Raw genomic sequence first — 18,135 nt, forward strand, 5'->3', positions numbered from 1 at the left:
GTAAAACGTAAATCAATAAAAGGCAAACAGGATGTTAAAACAAGAACAGAAACTCAGAGATCCAAAAGCAACTCTTGGAAATTAAATATATGACTCACATAAATAAAAAACAAGTTGAGGAAATAGCTGTGGAAATAAAGCAAGATGACAACAGTATGGTAAACAGGGAAAAAAGAGACAACATTATATGTCCAAGAAGTCTAAAACTTGAGGAATATTCTATCAGAAACAGTGAAAAGGAGTTAGGACTAGTGTAAGAAAATTTCACAAAATTGAAGAAAATGAGTTTTTCAAAGTAAAAAGCTGCTCTAATACAAATCATCACAACATTCAGAGAATGGAAAACAAAGTAAAGACTTAATATACTTCCAGAGAGAAAAGAAACACCAAGAGGCTCAATTTAAAATAGTACGGAGTAACAATGGAGGAACAAATTCAAAATTATAAGTGAAAACAATTTCAATCTAGATTTTTACACCAAGTCCAAGTAAAAGTCAAGAGTGAAGAGGATGGAGATTTCAGTCATAAAGTTATGAAAAAGTTTAACTCTCACAACCCCTTTTCCCAGGAAGCTACTGGAGGAGATGGCTCTACTACATAAGGGAGTAAACCCTGAAAGACTATGGCACTGAGTTCAGGAAATACAAGATCTAAAGTACAGAAGTAAAGAAAATCCTCAGGAATGGAAAATACAAGACAGCTGTGCAGCAGGCCTAGCAAATAGATCCATTAAAGCATGTCAGAAGTCTGGGAGAGGGATCCCTAAGAAGGTGAAATATGTGAAAGTGCCACACGTGTTAGATGCAATGAAAAGAGAATTTGGTGATGAAACAGGTTTAAGTCATAGAAAAACTAAGCAAAATAAATAAAAAAAAAATGAAAAAGAAAGTAAATAAAAAAGGCAATTTACAGGGAACACAAAAAGTTGTGCAAGGAAATGAAAGTAATTATATCGATCTCTCCAAAATCATGATGTCACTCAGATGGCAGAATGAGGGTGGGCAGGGTGTATGAAAGCGCACCATGGTTAGGAGTGTGTGCGCCTACATGTGTGCACACGAAAGTGCTAAATTCTTCTCTCCCTTAATGACAAGAAAATAGCAAACACTTCATATTAAAAAAAAAAAGCACTGTAACAAGTGATTTACATATATGGAGGTAAACAGTTAAAAGAGTTGGTTTCCTTTTGCCAAAAAATAAGCCTGAAGGAATGATATGTGGTAGTGGACTTAGGTATTAAATCTTACAGAAGTATTTGACTTTTTAAATGCTACACATATATTGTTTTAATAAACACAAAATTCAAACAAGCTTTTCTTGAACTATCCAATGCAGGTACAATTTTAATTTAAAATTTTAGGTTCTAGCTCCTAATCTGAATATTTTACTTTTAATGTGCGACATTTAACACATCTAAGCTCAAGAGGTTTCCCTGCTTCTATTCATTCTCATCTTTTACAAATCTCGAAACTCCTCTATTAAAATTCCTTCAAAATTCCCAGTTATTAAAACAGTCACAAGGACGTAAATGACAGAACAGGGAATATACTGAACAACACTGTAGTAACTATCTTACAAGTCAGATGGGTACTAGACTTAAAGGGGGGGAATCACTTTGCAAGGTATATACATGTCTAATCACTATGCTGTACACCTGAAACTAATATAATATTGTATGTCAATTATAAATGAAGAATAAGAAAAACTAGTTCCATAATCAAAAAATTTTGAGAAACTTTTTATCAGAAAAAAGCAGCCAGCTTTTTTATGAGCATCTGAGCTGTATGCCAACAGGCAGTGTGTTTCCAAAGCAATTTTACTCCATCAGATAGACGTTGGCTTAGAAAGAACAAATTCCTTATCTCCAAATTCAAGGCATTTACTGGATGGGACCCCAGTCAATCCCTTGTTTCACACCGCATTATCCCAACAATGAACGCTCTTTTAATTATGTTAAAACTACAGGCATCAGCCGTATAAAAATGTTTGGGTCAATGATCGAGTATGTACGATGGTGGTATGATGGTGGTCTCCTAAAATTACAATGAAGCTGAAAAATTTCTATTGTCTAGTGACATTGTAGCTGCTGTAATGCCATATGCAGGCATTACTTACATGTAGGTGGTAATGGTGGTACAAACAGAGTTGTGGGGCCAGGTGCATAAAAATATAGCACATACAATTATGTACAATACATAATACTTGATAATGATAATAAATGACTATAAATGGTTTATGTTTGATACCAGACTTTTTATAGTTAACTATTTCTATTTATAAAAAAAAGTTTGCTATAAAACAGTGTGCAACGTTACTCCAGCAGCAGCCTAAGCATACATCTCATCTTTACCACATCTCTTGACTACATCATTTTCTCATGTTTGATTTAATCTCTTGTTGTTTTGCACAGTAACATGCTGTATGAGTTTGTAGTCTACGAGCAACAGACTTTACCACACAGCTACATGTGTAGTAGACTATTACATCTAGGTTTGTGTTTGCATAAGTGTACTCTGTTCATACAAAATGGCCTAACCACACATTATCAGAACATGTCCTTGTCAGTGGGTGGTGCATGACTGTACTTGTAATTCATTGAGGGTCTCCTGGCTGTACTTTTCTTTTTGTTCTTTTCCCAGCATCACTACTCTTTTGCACTTTGGAGCCATTAGTAAGTAAAATAAGGGTTATCTGAATGTAAGCGCTGTGATAACAAGACAGTCTATCTGATAACCCGGAGAGCTACTAAGTGACTGACTGACTGACTGGTGGAGCTGGAAGAAAAGGATGATTCATGTCCTGGGGAGGACAGAGTGGGCAGGTGCAAGATTTCATCATGTTACTCAGAACTGTGTAAAATTAAAACCTTATGAATTGCTTATTTCTAAAATTTTCCTTTTAATATTTCAGGATTGTGGGTGATCATGGGTAACTGAAACAATGGAAAGCAAAATCGCAAATAAGGGTGGATTACTGTATAATAATTAAAAAATAATGTAATCATATTTTAAATGTACTGTGGAAGCTTGTTATCTAAAGCAATTCTAAGTGGAGTGGCTAAACAGGGGGAAATGCCAGCATCATTACTTTTTGCAAGCTAATAATGTACTTACATTAAAGTCCTTCCATAAATCTTATTTTATTGTTATAAAGTTTATTTGAACGTTGAATCTGTTAAATATATATGGCGTGTACATATACAAATATAGCTCTATCTATACATAGATAGGGTTCTAAAATGCTGTTTCTGTCTAAAAAATGAGATAAATTTAGAAAGGTCCAATCAATAGTAATTTCTTGCTGGTATCTAATAAATGCCCGGGACAAGTAATTCTGTCTTTCATCTTTAAAATATGAAATTGAGGAACTGAACAAATATACAATCAAAATAAAATTCAAGCTTGAGCAATTATGCTTTCAAATATAAGCCACTAAGCAATTATTCTTTCTTTGTATTTTAAAAATAAATTGAGTTTTTTTTGTTGCGCTACCTTTAAAAAAAAATAGGTTGATACAATGGCCTGAAATCTTCAGGGCTTAAAAAAAAATTAAACAAAGCAGTTGCTGTACTGTGTTTTTGTTTACATTACTATATCCACCTGCATTTATTTAAAGCCCTTAATATCATCTGCCTTAAGCACTTAGGTTTTGGGAAGAAAGTTTTTTTAAAGGTTGACAATGCATTGTACATAAATGACTTCCTGGTCAGCTGACCAAATGAATCCTGCTAAAATCTCAGGAGCAGCAGTGAGTGATCCTTTGTTCCTAAAGTGAATGATCCTGTTTGCCTACAGCCAACAAGCCTGTTGAAACAGCACTTAAATATTTAAATATTCCTTATTCCTTCAGCTGCTCTTCACAAGTCTTCAGAAGTTCACACCAATGTCCTACCAACTTTAGTAAGTTTGAGATAGGGTAGGGTAGGGATCTTCAGGTTTACAACTAATGGCTGAGAGCACTGTATTCATATAACATCCTTTTTCCACCTTGCTCTCTCAATTGGAAGGCTGCCACCATGGTGGTGGTTCTGCTAAAGCCCTATTTTAGCTGCAAAATACCAGGAGGACAAATTACGCAAATAAAATACTGGTACACAAAAATATTCTCATATCTGCAACCTTTGGGGCCAGACTGTGTTTCAGAATTCAGCCCCTCAGATTTTTAAAAAGATAATGAGGCACATGACTTCTATCACAAACTCTCCTAGAGGGTGTTAGCACCTCACAAAACATATTAATATTTCTACAACAGCTATGAATGTTCACATTAAGTGGGACAAATAACATGCTCACATCAGGTCAGGATAAGTTTTGCAGTCAAATGAGTCTGCTGCAAATTTAGTGAAGAAATTTTAGTTTTCAGATTTTTAGATTATTACGGACCTGTAATATCCAAAAATACAGTAAAACTAAATTACAATTAAAGTTAAACTTTCTATGGCACTGGGGGCACAAAGATCCATTTCAACACTGAAAGGCTGAAAGAAACAGATTCAGAAATATAACAACCTAATTTCAATCATTAAACATATGTATTTCATGATATCCATATTATAATAAATGCTCCAATAGTACTAGAGTTACAGTACCAACATACCTGTACAAAATTATAATGAAATTCTTTAATTTTCTAGTGCTTTAAACAGTCAAATCTAAACTGATAATTTGGTAGGGGGGAAAGGGAGAATTTTTTCCTGTCAGAAAAGATTATACATATTAGCTATAAAATGATGATACTCAGTTACTATAAAGAGCATTTTTAGTTGAGTGGAAGATTATCAATTTTTTTTAACTTTAATATATATAATTGTTCTGAGTCTGTCTTCTGAAGGGGACTGTCTTAAGGTTCAGATGAGATGACAAACACATATTTTACAGAGTACAAGGTAAATGTATGATTTTATTATAATTGTTCAATAGAAGTCATCTTCCAGCCAGATTTCACTGCATCAAATACAGTTAGTGTACAAACTAACTAGACTTACAAGTCAATTTAGGCTTGTATGTTATTCCTCAAACTAATCTTGAGACAGTATCTAAAATCAATTGAAATCTAGTAAAAACAAAATATGAACAAAAAACCCAGCCAGTAAGTTACACCTGGATAGGTTAAGTTCCTACCATTGCAAATCCAACGTCAGCTTTCTTTAGTGCCGGACCATCATTTGTACCATCACCGGTTACTGCTACAACCTGACGTTGTTCTGAGACGGTACTGTCAATTATACCTGAAATTAAAAGTAAATATTTGGGCTGTAAAAATATTCCCTTTAATTAACAAGGTGATTCTGCAGAACATCTGAACGAGTGTTTTACAGACTCAAGGTTAAAGATAAATAATTAAACTAACATAGAGGAATGGAAACTGCTAAGATACTGGGCAAGGAGCAACTCCAGAAACTAATGTTACATTAAGAGCAATATCCTGTTCTGGTCGCTCAAGATTAACACATTCACCTAAGGTACCAACAGGAAATGCGTTTAGACTTTATTGGAAAAGATGATATCCAAGATTCAATCTAATTTTTGGTATCTATTACTATTTCAGGAGGCAGAAGGTATTTCTGTATTAAGGAATTCTGAAATAATAATAAAAATCTACTCACCTTTAACCAGTGTATGCTTGTCAGTAGGAGATGATCTTGCAAGAACTCGAAGCTTTGGCCAAATCTTGTCTATCCGCTCTTGTTCAATCTATAAATTTTTGTCAAAGTTAAAATGTGCCCAAACCTAGTTTCATAATTCCAAATTAGTTATCTAGAATATATATGAGTGGTTCTCAAAGTGTGGTTAACAGATTAACAGCACCAGAAATTCCGGGGAACTTGTTAGAAATGCAAATTCTTGAACAAGGCCCCAGGTTCAACTTTTTAAATACTCTGGGGTGGGGGGCCTACCTCTCAATGCTTTCAAGTTTTTCAGGTAACTTTGATGCACACTCAAGTCTGAAAATCACTGCTATATATATATATATCACTTTAAGGTCAAATTTTTAAAATCTCCCCACTGCTCATGAAAATGTAAGCTCTTTAACTTAGCATAAAAAGCTCAGAGTTTGGGGTCCCATAAAAATATGCTCCATATCAACCTTTCCAAAGCCATCTCCTATTACTTGCTTACACATTGTATTTCTGAAATTGGCCTACACTTAAGAAAAGTGCTCACAAATTTGTACATTTCCTAAAATGCTAGTGTTTTGCTTCTTGAGGTGTGGGCTGCATGTACTTGTAACGCGTAACACAGAGTGCATATTCAATATGTATTTACTGAATGGAAATTCTAATACATTAAAAATGTTAAAAAAAATAAAAATCCATACCTCTCCTTTTTCATTTCGTATTCTTCTGTTGAAATCTTTGCCTTCCAGGCATAGGAAATCTTCCCCGGGATGTAAAATACCACATTTGGTAGCAATAGCCCGAGCAGTATTAATATTATCACCAGTGACCATCCGCACAGTAATTCCAGCCCTCTGACATTTCTTTATTGCATCTGGCACCTGGTTTACATGGAAAGAAAAAAAAAAATCCATGTTACAAAAGAAAATTATTATTTCCAGAGGGAAAAATCCCACTGAACAAATATGCATTACCTCACAGTCCCAGAAATGACAATTTTAATTTTATCTCAATATTCAAAAATTCAGTAATTCAAGGAATACTGAATTACTCCCAATAATCTCTTCTTTCTTCTCCTACTACCACAGTCCTAGTACAGGCTTAATTTTTAGTTGTGATCCAACTTAATCTGTTTGTATTATTTCCAAAAACTTTTTAAACTACTTTTCTCCCTGGCAAACCTCAGGCAATTCTTCTTTGGCTGGCTTCCTACCTTCTTTATTTTACTGCCCATCCATACACTGGGCAAGAGAGTAAATGGTGGGGTGCTTTAGGGCTATGGGGAGCTCACCTACTCTCATACCTTCAACTACCATCTATGAGCTAGTAATTTTCAATGCTAAATCTTCCTCCCATCCCACCGTGAGAGATGGATTCATATTTCCATCAGAAAAGTGGTTATCAAAATTCAGGTGTCCAAATTTTGTTTTCTAAACCTATTTATTATCTAACAGAAACCTAAAGGTCATCTGACTTCTTCCGTCTTCCTTACCCTATACACCCTGAAAAGTTACAGCTTTTATCTTGTTCTCACTGCTTGTTGCCTGAGCTATCACAATAGCTTTTTAATTCACATCCCTGTCTTTATGTTAACGTTCTTCCTATAAAACATTACATACTTGACAGAGTAGTTCTTTTTCTAATACTTTCTCAGAAACATGTGATGACTCCTCTACTGTTATATAATAAACCATAAAGTTCTCAGTGTAACAATATCACATGTGGGCCTCAGAATACTGTTCTAAATTTATTGAAACATTTTCTCTATTATATATAACTTGATAGTTGAATGATCTACATATATTTCTGTGCCTGTTTCTTCAATTCCCTTTGCCTAGAAAAACCTTTCCTGCCCTTCTTAAACCAGAAAATCCATACTAGAGGTTAAAAACGCAAATGCAGGTAACATAAAGACAGCCATCCAGGTAACAAAAGGAAGAAAACACGCTGAAAATGACAAACTCTGAGATGAATGCTACCAGATTTTGTCATGTATAATGCGCTCTCACATTTTTGGTCCAAACTTTCAGGGGGAAAAAAAACTTTCGTTTTAATTTTTTTTTTAAATGTGCTATCTTTCTGAATACATTTAAAAGGATAAATAGTCCTTTCAATGCAGAGGAAAAGGACAGACATTGCTCTAGCACAGAGTCAAAGCCAAGGGAACTATAAAGCACACTTGGGTGTTCACTGTGCCATCGTTTTAATTTTTTAATTCAATTATTTATTTATATTTAGAAACAAAACCGACTATCGTATTCCAGGATATTAGTTTGCATATGGAGATCATCATTGTTTCCTAGAGTTATACTTTTAATGCATAAGCATAAATAAAAGCATTAAAAACATTTATATAGATATGGAATTAATACTGCCCATATATAATGCATATCCTACTTTTCTCCTCAAAAAATCGGGCAAAAAAGTGTGCATTATACACGGCAAAAATATGGTACTCAGCTCTAGCCTATTTTTACCATGGGGAAATGAGTGCCCAGTGTTGACAGAATCTACAATTTCAAGAGAAAGCAATAACCCAGATTTATGTGTACTCTCTCACTATTTAATGTTTTAAGCGCACACACACGACTTAAGGCTTTTGGTCTGTAAGCTGTTTATGACCTTTACTGTAAATACAATTTAAGTGTATTTCTGGGAGTTTTCATGGTCTACCTAGAAAAAACTGTATTATATATATCTCTATTATAGCTCATTATATCAAAGTACAGTTATTTGTTTACCTAAGTTTTCAGCAAATCAATGAGTTTGAGGATAGCACCCTTACCTTTCATCACCAATGTCTAGTACAATGCCTTTCATTCGTTTAACAAGTAAGTGCCTGGCATTTAAGAGGAGCTTATATTGGTTGAACTACTGAATTAAATATCTTTGGGACAATGGTCACCCTTAGGTATTTTCCAAGGAGGAGCATATTCTAGACAGGGTACTACGGGTACTACTGTGTCTTAAAACGTGTGTAACTTAATTACTTGCAACTTAAGTAAACATGTATCTATAAGGTTAAGGATTTACAATTTAAAAGAATATCCCTCCATCCAGTCAGCTTAAGTTATTCAAATCCCTGAAGTGAAACATGACGCATTCACTTAAACTAATATTTACTGAATGCCAGGCCGTATGCTAGGTGCTGGTGACACAGAGGTGAGTGGAAGGACAGTGCCTGCCCAGATTATTAAATAAACAAACAAACAAACAAACAAGCATTTGATTTTGAAAACACTGGTCTGCTGTACAAATGTAACATATATCCTGATATCTCATTTGAAATAAAATGGACCGCAAATCTGTCCATCTAAGCTGTCACTATCAGGTGGTATCCTGAGATTGCTTGGAATAGGGGAATAATGAATGAAAAAAAGAAATTGGTCTCAGGTTAAAACTATGTGACAAATAATATTTAAGAACGGCAAACTAATTATTTATTAATTACCCACTAACCAGCAAATGCTTCCACTTAAAACTCACAAACTACCTCTACATTTATAGATAAGAAATTGAAGGGAAGCTAAGTACCTTGGTTCAAGTACCTATCCATATGCAACAAAACGGGATTTGTCCTAGATATCTAATTAATCAAGATTCTCTACTCAGAACAGCATAGTGTAGAATATTCAGAGAAAGGCATTTCATATTACGCTATCCCATTTTAGTATAAAAGTACCCATCTGATTTTGTCATACTGAAAAAATTGTCACATGTTTAAATAAGATAAAACCTCCATCAACCTAAACACCAAGAACACAATAAAAAATCTACATTTTCCAAAGGACAAAAGTTGTGGACATTCTGATTTAATATTATATTTAGGTAAGATTTAAGCCGTAAGTCAATGTATAAAACTTTAAATGGTTTTCCTCTGACCAAAGATTGGGAAATCAACCACTTGGATGTTTCATAGGCGTATGAAACTCCAAAACTCAAAATTGAATTAATCTTCATCTATAAATACTCTGCTTCTTTTGATTCTTTTATTAGCACCTCCTACCCACCCTCTTATACAAATTAGAGACTGATTACCCCTCTTCTAGAAGATATCTAATTGTAGAGATACAGCAGTTTTAAACCCTCTTCAGCTACATCCTTTCCTCAGCAGATCTTTAACGTTGTCAAATGTGAACAGTTTAGCCTAGACCACCTTCAGGCTCCTAGGTCCACATGCCTACCTGACATGTATGTGGATGTTTCAGACACTTCTACAGTATATCCAAACACAACTTACTCATTCTCACTGGCTCTACCCCGATTTACTTTGAAATCATCTCTTTTTTTCGCTTCTGCCTGGTCACATCTGCTGTTTTAAGCCATGACCATCTCTTGCCTAGAATTGTTGCATGATCTTACTGGCTTCCCTGTGTCTACTCCTCTTTCTGGTTCATTTCTTACACAGTACTCCAAATAGTATTTTAACAACATGAATCATGTTGCTTCCATGCATAAGTTTACTTAATTTTAGAATAAAATTCAGAGCCCTTATTGCCTAGGAAAGCCAAAGATAATCTTATCTAGCCCTTCTTGTCCACACAGTTAGCCACGCTGGCCTCCTTTCCATCTTTGAAACAAATACTTGCTCATCTTCAGGCCTCTGCATATTTTGTTCCATTTGCCTGGAATACTCTTCCTGCGGCTATCTATGTGCTGGCTCACATTCAGCCATCAGATCTCAGCTCAGATGTCATATCCTCTTAATGTGGCCTCTCTGTTACCTTATTTCATCACCCCATGCTTATCCTTTATTGCCCTTATCATAGTTTAATTTGTCTTACTAATGTCACTCCACCCCTTTTCCCCTGTGCCATCCAGAACATAAGGCCTTATGAGGGCAGGGACCGTCTTATTCATCACAGAATATATTTTCATTGGCATATTTATAATTTTGTCTGGTTGTCTTACTGCTCTAGAATATAAGTTTCATGGTAATTCTATTTACTGCAGTATTTCCAGTTCTAAAAGAGTGCCTGGTACTACGCACTGGGGGTTGAATCAATTAGTTCATGGCAAACAAAAGCTGTTTTTGACTTTGTTTTTTACTCACATTGTTTCTCTGCTCAGAATGTGCTTACTGCTATTGCTCTTGGTTTAGCTTAATACCTCCTTATCCTTTAAGACTCAGATCAGGTAATTAACCTTTAGGAAGTTTTACTTGACCATTTCAGTGCTTAATGTAGTATAGTGGTCTTTTAAGCACATGTGTTTTAGACAGAGCCAGGATTTAAACACACTAGCTAACTCTATGATCTAAAGATAATCTCTACATATCTTAACTTTTTTTTCGTCTGTCAAATGAGAGCTCATACAGGTGAACATTAAAAGAAATAATACATGTAAAAACATTTGGCATTGTATCTGGCACACAGTAAGAAGTCAAAAGATGCTATTACTTTAGGTTGAGAGCTCATGGTCTGTGCTCATATAACATGTTCTATGTATCTAACAACGTACTTACAACCTGGGCTATAATTGCCACATGCTTGTTTATCCCCCACTCAGAACAGTGACTTCTTTAAGAAATCAAATCTCAAAAATCTTTGTCTTTAGTACCCTGTATAGTACAGTACCTGGACATAGTAGTTCCTCAATAAGCTTTAAAAAATTGATTTAAAGAAAAGGAAAGTCGAGAGCTGCATGCTGTCCAATATGGTGGCAAAATATTTAAATTTACATCAAGTAAGATAAAAAATTCAGTTTTTCAGTTGTACTACATATGCCTTAAGAACTCAGTGGGCACATGTGGTCAATGGCTACTGTGCTGAATAATGTACAGAACATTTCCATCATCAGAGTTCAACTGGACAGTGCTGGTCTAGAGACTGAAAACAAGTAACTTAATGGACTGATATTTAATATAAATATCAACTGAAAAACTTACTCAGTTGAAGGCACTATGCTAGGTCATGGTGCTATAAACACATAGCATCTCAAAGAGAAGGTGTCTAAACTATGAAGAGTATTGCACAACAAGCACTATTATTTCACTTATTTTGGATTCACACAGAAAAAAAAAATAATAAACACTAGGAATTTTACTAGAAAAGCCGTTACAGTTAGTGCCTAGATCCTCTACAGTTAAGAGATTCTGCACATGCAGAACACAGAATGTTTCACCACCTCAGGTCTCACAGGATCTTCAATCCCCACAACAGCAATGCATGTAAGGCCGGTGACAATATCATTTTCATTATCCCACTCTGGTTCTGGTTCTCCTGCTGGGAAATCTCTGAATGCAAGACATATGGTTCTCAAGCCTTCTGATGCCATCGGTTCAATCACAGTTTTTACAATATCATCACGGTCCCTTGGTCTGAATACTTTTGCCTCACCATTAGCACTCAAGATTTTGAAACACCTAAAAGGAAATGTTGAATCCAAACATCAATAATTAACAAAAATAATGGTTAATGCCATTTTAGTGAACTGGAAGGGCTAGAAATCATGGGATCTTGTATCTGGAATTTAGAGAGTTACATATGTTGTATTTTTTCAGACTTAAATCATATTCACTTTTCACTCTCCCCTTTATAAAACAGACAGTTCTAATTTTTACGGTTCTCTTTTGATGAGTTCTCTACTTTATCAGTTACTCTAGATATTCTCTAGACCTTTTCTTTTGGAAATGTAGAGCTTTTAAATTTTCACAAAGAACCCCTGACAGAGGAGAATAATCTATGCACCTATCCATTTTGGTACAGAGTTAGACATTAATTTTGATTAACACAAAATTCACAAATACTTTCTTTTAAAGTAAAAAATCAAGTTCAACCAACCCCTTACCTGAGACGTTGTTTCATCACCTATCTTGTTTTTACCGTAACAGAAAAAAAACCCTCCTTATTAAAATAAGTGTTCTCTTAGAATGAGAGAGATAATGCTAAAATAGTTTTATTGTCAGTGACACTAACCACAACCTTTTACTTATGTGGTAACTAAAAGTTACACTGTAGTCTTCCATGTTTAAAGTTCATTTTTCACATAGCCTCTCTATGCTCCTCTCCCTTGGAAATGCTACCTCCTCCTGCTTCTCGTCAGGTGATTCCCAAATCAACATTTTCTGTTTTGTTTTTCAAAGCTCTCCATCATTGCTAACAGTCCACTCAGAAGTTGTACCAGTACCTTATTCTTACTGTAGGGAAGACTAAAATCTGGCTCCTCACTGCCCATCTAACAAACATCAACATTACCACAACAATTTCAGTGTACTCCAAGTCCTCACTTAATGCCACTGATAAGTCCTGTAACTTTAAATGAAAATGATGTGTATAGCAGAACCAATTTTACCATAGGCTAATTGATATAAACAAGAATTAAGTTCCTATGTCATCTCATCAATGTTATAAAAAATGATGTTGAATGAAACAATGTTATTAGAGGACATCCTATAATCTAAAATCTCACCTGAATACTTTTTAAATCTATGTATTACCTCGGAAGTCTTCTATATTTGTCCTCCCAACAGTCTTTTGAATGGTGCCCCTCCTTTCTCTTCCCCCTGCTAGTGACTTCTCCTGGCTCTGACTGTGAACTAGAACTATTGTAATAGCCTTCTGATAACTGTCTACAGTTCATTCTCTTTTCCCCCAACTCCCTCTATCTCCTGATGGAAGAATTGTCTTCAATCACAGCTTTGATCATTCCACTATTCTGATGGAAAAATATACTTCAGTCACATTATCTGGCCTACTTAACTAGGTTTTAACTGCTCAGCCTAATGTGTAAGAGCCTCTACAACAAAATGTGAGTATCACTTGGAAAGAGTTACTGATGTATCTTTTTTACTACATATGAGACTCCATACTGCCTTTGATGCGCATTATTTTATTTCACTGTTACAGAGTTTGTGGTTATCCCTATCATTATGAGTGGAGGAAAATGAAATCTAAGGAAAATATTTGCCTAAAATCCCAAAGCTAGTGAGGTGTAAGGAAAGCATCCAAGCCTGATTAATTCTTGATTAAAACAAATCTCCCCTGTACCCAAATCTTCTACCCAAGAAGCCATGGGTGCAAAATTTCTAGCTCTTTCTGAAATCAGATAACCAAGTTTACTGTAAAGGGAAGAAAGCTGTAGGTGGCCTTGTGCCAATACAGCTCATGTCTTCTAAGTTGAACTATACTACTAGATATTCCCCCCCCATATGGCCTCCATATCCCACCTCCTTTCCTTGGGTGTGCCCTTCTTTCACCTTAATGCTTATTTCATACCAAAACCTATCTCAAATGCTGCGTAAAAGCAATCGTTCATAGTAAATCTTTCATCCTAAAACTTTACGTGCTTGTCATGTACTGTTTTATCATTAATGATATACTTGTCTCTTAAGCTAACTAGATCGTAATGTCAAGTATTCATTAAAATAACACTAATTATTGTCCATTTAAAAGCAAATTAAAAGTAGAAATATTTTAAATGTTATAATTTCAAATGAATTTTGTATTTCTAAAATTGCTCTTAAAATTTTTTTAAAGTTCTCTACTTCTCTACTATCTTTAAAGAAACCAAAATAATTTCAACACCCGTAATAGCACATAAACATTAGGAAAATTACAGATTAACAAACATAATATTAAAATTCAAGCTACTTGTCTGTATGAAGACAGTAAAAAAGAAAGTTTATCATTCAAAATGACAGGAGATATTTAAATATGATACCACAGCAGCATAAATATGATAGCCTTACTTTGATAAAAAAAATAGAATTCTTAATATCTAATTTTAATGCTTTGCTATTTCATCACATTTTTGCATCTACTGTCTATAATGCAGTGCTGAATATAAAAACTTCAGTTTTCCTTTATAAGAAGTTATTTTTCATGACCCTATATAAAAATGAAATCAGTATGTCTAAAAACAAATATCAAGATTTACTTTACTAAATCTACCAGATTGAATGTCAGGGCTTATTATCCTTGCAGTAAAATAGTAAGAAATAAAAGAAACTGAAGTCTAAAATGGCAGAATAACATGGGCAAATATCTGAATACCATGAAAATATACTAAAAAGCTCTAAACCGCTATCAAATGCCTGATATTCACAAAACGGAAAATAGCAACAGAGTAGGTATTCCATAAAGCAACCATAGTTAACAATTTATTCATCTAAGCATTTTATTCTTACTTTTTCAGAATTATCTCAGATGCACCTTTGCTGAATATTCGATAACTTCCATCTGAATTTTTCAGGACAGTACTCATGGACTTCCTAACAGAATTAAAGGTGTAGACTTTGTATAGTGCTTCTTCTGGTATTTCATTTCTAACATCCTGATAATCCCGTTTTAAATCCAGAAGAAGTCCCAACAAGGCACATTCAGTTTTATTACCAACATGACGAGGTAATCCACCCTCTTTCTCTGGTGGCTGTAAGAGAAAAAGGTTTAGAGGCTAGCTAGTGTCATCCTGTTTCTCTATGACAGTTCGGTTTATTACATAAAAGAGAATACAACATTTTAAAACAAAATTACACACAGAACTTCTATTAATATAGGCATTTCAGAGAGGGACAGAGAAAGATGAGGTAGAAAGGAACTCTGGGCCGAGAATGATATGGATTCCAATCTCAGCTCTGCCAGTTACTAACTATATGAACTTCTGGCAAGTTACCCAAAGGCTGTGGTCCTTGGCTTCAGCATCTGAAAAACAGGAGCACTTATGACCCAAGAATTAAATAAGACACATGAAGTTTAAAGTTGGTTCCTGACACATAGTGGGACTTAAACTTTAATTCCTTTCCTTCTCCTGTTTTCACTGAATATTTATATTAAATAATTGAAAATTAAATCTAAAATTTTTATGGCTTAAAATAAAAATTTATCCATTAAAATAAAGCACTGTTGCCTGAATACAATATATATAAAAGCTTTTTTTTTTTCAGTGTCTTCAAAAGCTTCACTTCATATAATCATCACAACAGTATTAAGGGCAGATGCAACGTCTTGTCTTAATTGAAGAAAGGAAAAGCTCAGACTCTGAGCTAGTAAAAGGCAAAACTAGATCTACAACCACGATCCCTGTTACTTTCCAGTCCAATAATCCAATTCATGTATATTGTCTCTAACCAACTTGCAACATTAATTTTGTTCATGATCTTTGTCCATAAATAATGAGAACACAAATGAAATAACATTATGCTTTTGTTATAAATAAGACTTTTAAAATCTGCAAACTTGAAAACATTTTATTCTAAGATAGTATAAGTCTAGAATTACTTTATTGCGTGAGTTCTAAAAGCTCTAAGCATCACCTTATAGGTGGGATATAGTGAGAAAAGAAAAGAACATACAGCAAGCATACAGAAAACATTATTTTAAGTTGAAATCAGGTTTCAAAAAAACTGACAGTCGACTTTCTACAAAAGTCTTTTGTTTCTGTTTACTAAAGTACGATAACCTGGTTTTTCACAAAATAAGCTTAATAAGAATCTAAACTTAAGAACTTATTCTGGTTATAAGGCTTGAGAGTGTTTAAACACTGGAAATTAAAAATATGGGAAGAAAAAATGACAAGTAAACAAAATGTATATGTTGACCAATAGATCTCAGTTGCAAAACAAACTGTGTCAAAGAAACACATTATATGGATATATGCCTTTTAAAAACAACGCAATTCAGTTTTCTAACAAGTCTAAAGAGCTACAATCTAATTATACATTAAAAAATCCATTTTCATATAGAAATTATTAAAGACACCTACCAATATTTTTGATGTATAAGCACAATTCACAGAAATTCCTGTTACAAGATAGGACAAGATATTTGGTGGAATAGCTTCTGGTTCAGGAACCTTTTTATAATGTTTCTCATTTATGTAAGCTTGAACAACTGTCATTCTGTTCATTGTCAACGTTCCTGTTTTATCTGAACAAATGGCTGTAGCATTTCCCATGGTTTCACAAGCATCCAGATGCCTTACTAAGTTGTTATCTTTCATCATTTTCTACAGTGACAAAAAAATCTAGTTAAGCTGCATATAAAACCAATAGCCTCCTCACATTAAATTTATAAACTGCTTAAAATCATAACAAAAACTCCCAGCTACTCATATATACAGGTACACAGCACAAACCAGGAATTTACTACTATAAGAATTACAGTATATGTGGCCTATTCAATTCAAATAAGCTTTCTGAGGTTTCAATAATTATGACCACAGCATAACAATCTCTAGTAAATGAACACAGATACCTGCACCCATCTGCAGATCACATTGACACTACTCCTCCAACAGCTTCTGTGAAGTATACTCACATTATAAGAGCAATGACAATCTGTACTATAAGTACAAGGGTACTTAAAGCAATGTACGAGTAAATGATATTTAAGGATTAAGTCTTTTTATAAGGTGGGAGACAAAAGATTCTTATATCAATCGCCAAGGAAGTAGTTTGTATCAATTAAAATATGTAGGTTGTGGGCATATAGTTGCCTGACTTTTTTGACTCTTCAGTTAATATACCAAAAACCAGAGTGGGTTATTTTTATTTTTTCCATATGCTGATGCACTTGGTATTCTCACCCCTCGGATCATCTTTCTCTTCTTTACAAGTACAAAAAAGATTATCTCTAAAAAATTAACAGTTTTTGCAGTAGCCCCCAAAGGCATTTAAGTTAAAATACTTGATAATTAATTCTCAAAACATATGTGAAATGGTTAAAAATAACAGCTGTTTTTCAAAGTGTGTTCTTTGACTACTAATATGCAAGACGTTGCAAAAAACTGGTTCCTTCAAGAAATAAACATGGGGAAAAAAGATGTGTACCTCCCAAAATTACTTGTGATTTAAAGAGTGAAATTCCTTCTTCAGTAAAGAAAATGTGTTCAATTTTGCACAGCACTAACATCGAATCTATAAAAACTATACCTCAGTAAGAACAGTAGTTGGTAACATTTAATCTAAACAGAAAAAGGTTAAAGGACAGTAGTTAAAATGCTCTCATTTTCTATTGAAGGAACGTAAATCAATCCTACCTATATCTTTTTGGTCAACTGAAAAATTAATATCATTAATGACTATTCAAATTGAACTAATGACAGAATTGATAAAATGACTGGTGTGTTTACAATGTTTACTTCAATTACTTATAATTATTTTAAAAAATTTAAAAAGGACAAATAATCACATTGTATTTCATACATTTACCATTTTACTTTTGAAACAAAATATGTTAAATGTCTGAAAAAAAAAAACCCCTCTAAAGTAATAAAAAAAAAATTCTTATCATGACAGGTCTATTGCAAAATACTTGGGAATACTGGGACAAGAGTGTTAGATCAGAAACAATGACTATTTCATACAGCTCAATGTCATCAACGCTACTTAAGTAGAACTGCTAATTAACAACAGAAATTGACAAAGCAACACACACTCTTTCAGTAAGTATAATTTTACTTGTGAAACCATTTTGAAAAAAAAAAGATTAAAATTGTCCAAGTTAAACCGTTTAAAATCACCTTTTCCATATAAAGTATAAAATTGATAAAAATAAATTAATAGCTTTTAGATTATTACT

The 18,135-nt window shown here is 34.0% G+C and overlaps 1 protein-coding gene and 1 non-coding gene across 5 annotated transcripts in view; both read right to left on the minus strand.

The window, feature by feature from the left end:
- The window catches only part of ATP2B1 (ATPase plasma membrane Ca2+ transporting 1), a 126,043-nt gene that overhangs the window by 20,481 nt on the left and 87,427 nt on the right, over positions 1–18,135 (minus strand). For all 4 annotated transcript variants that reach the window (XM_054580187.1, XM_054580189.1, XM_054580188.1 and 1 more), the window contains exons 10-15: positions 16,319–16,561; positions 14,745–14,986; positions 11,744–11,981; positions 6,319–6,498; positions 5,606–5,693; positions 5,121–5,227 (exon numbers count right to left, since the gene is read on the minus strand). In XM_054580187.1, the coding sequence (XP_054436162.1) occupies positions 5,121–5,227; positions 5,606–5,693; positions 6,319–6,498; positions 11,744–11,981; positions 14,745–14,986; positions 16,319–16,561 (1,098 nt within the window). The remainder of the gene's footprint in view (positions 1–5,120; positions 5,228–5,605; positions 5,694–6,318; positions 6,499–11,743; positions 11,982–14,744; positions 14,987–16,318; positions 16,562–18,135) is intronic.
- Positions 7,682–7,815, minus strand: LOC129076098 (small nucleolar RNA SNORA22). Its single transcript, XR_008529710.1, has one exon. It is a non-coding gene; the product is annotated as a small nucleolar RNA SNORA22 (small nucleolar RNA).

Source organism: Pteronotus mesoamericanus, unplaced genomic scaffold (assembly GCF_021234165.1).
Source record: "Pteronotus mesoamericanus isolate MK-2021 breed Mesoamerican mustached bat unplaced genomic scaffold, CSHL_Meso_final contig_56, whole genome shotgun sequence".
Lineage (NCBI taxonomy): Eukaryota > Metazoa > Chordata > Mammalia > Chiroptera > Mormoopidae > Pteronotus > Pteronotus mesoamericanus.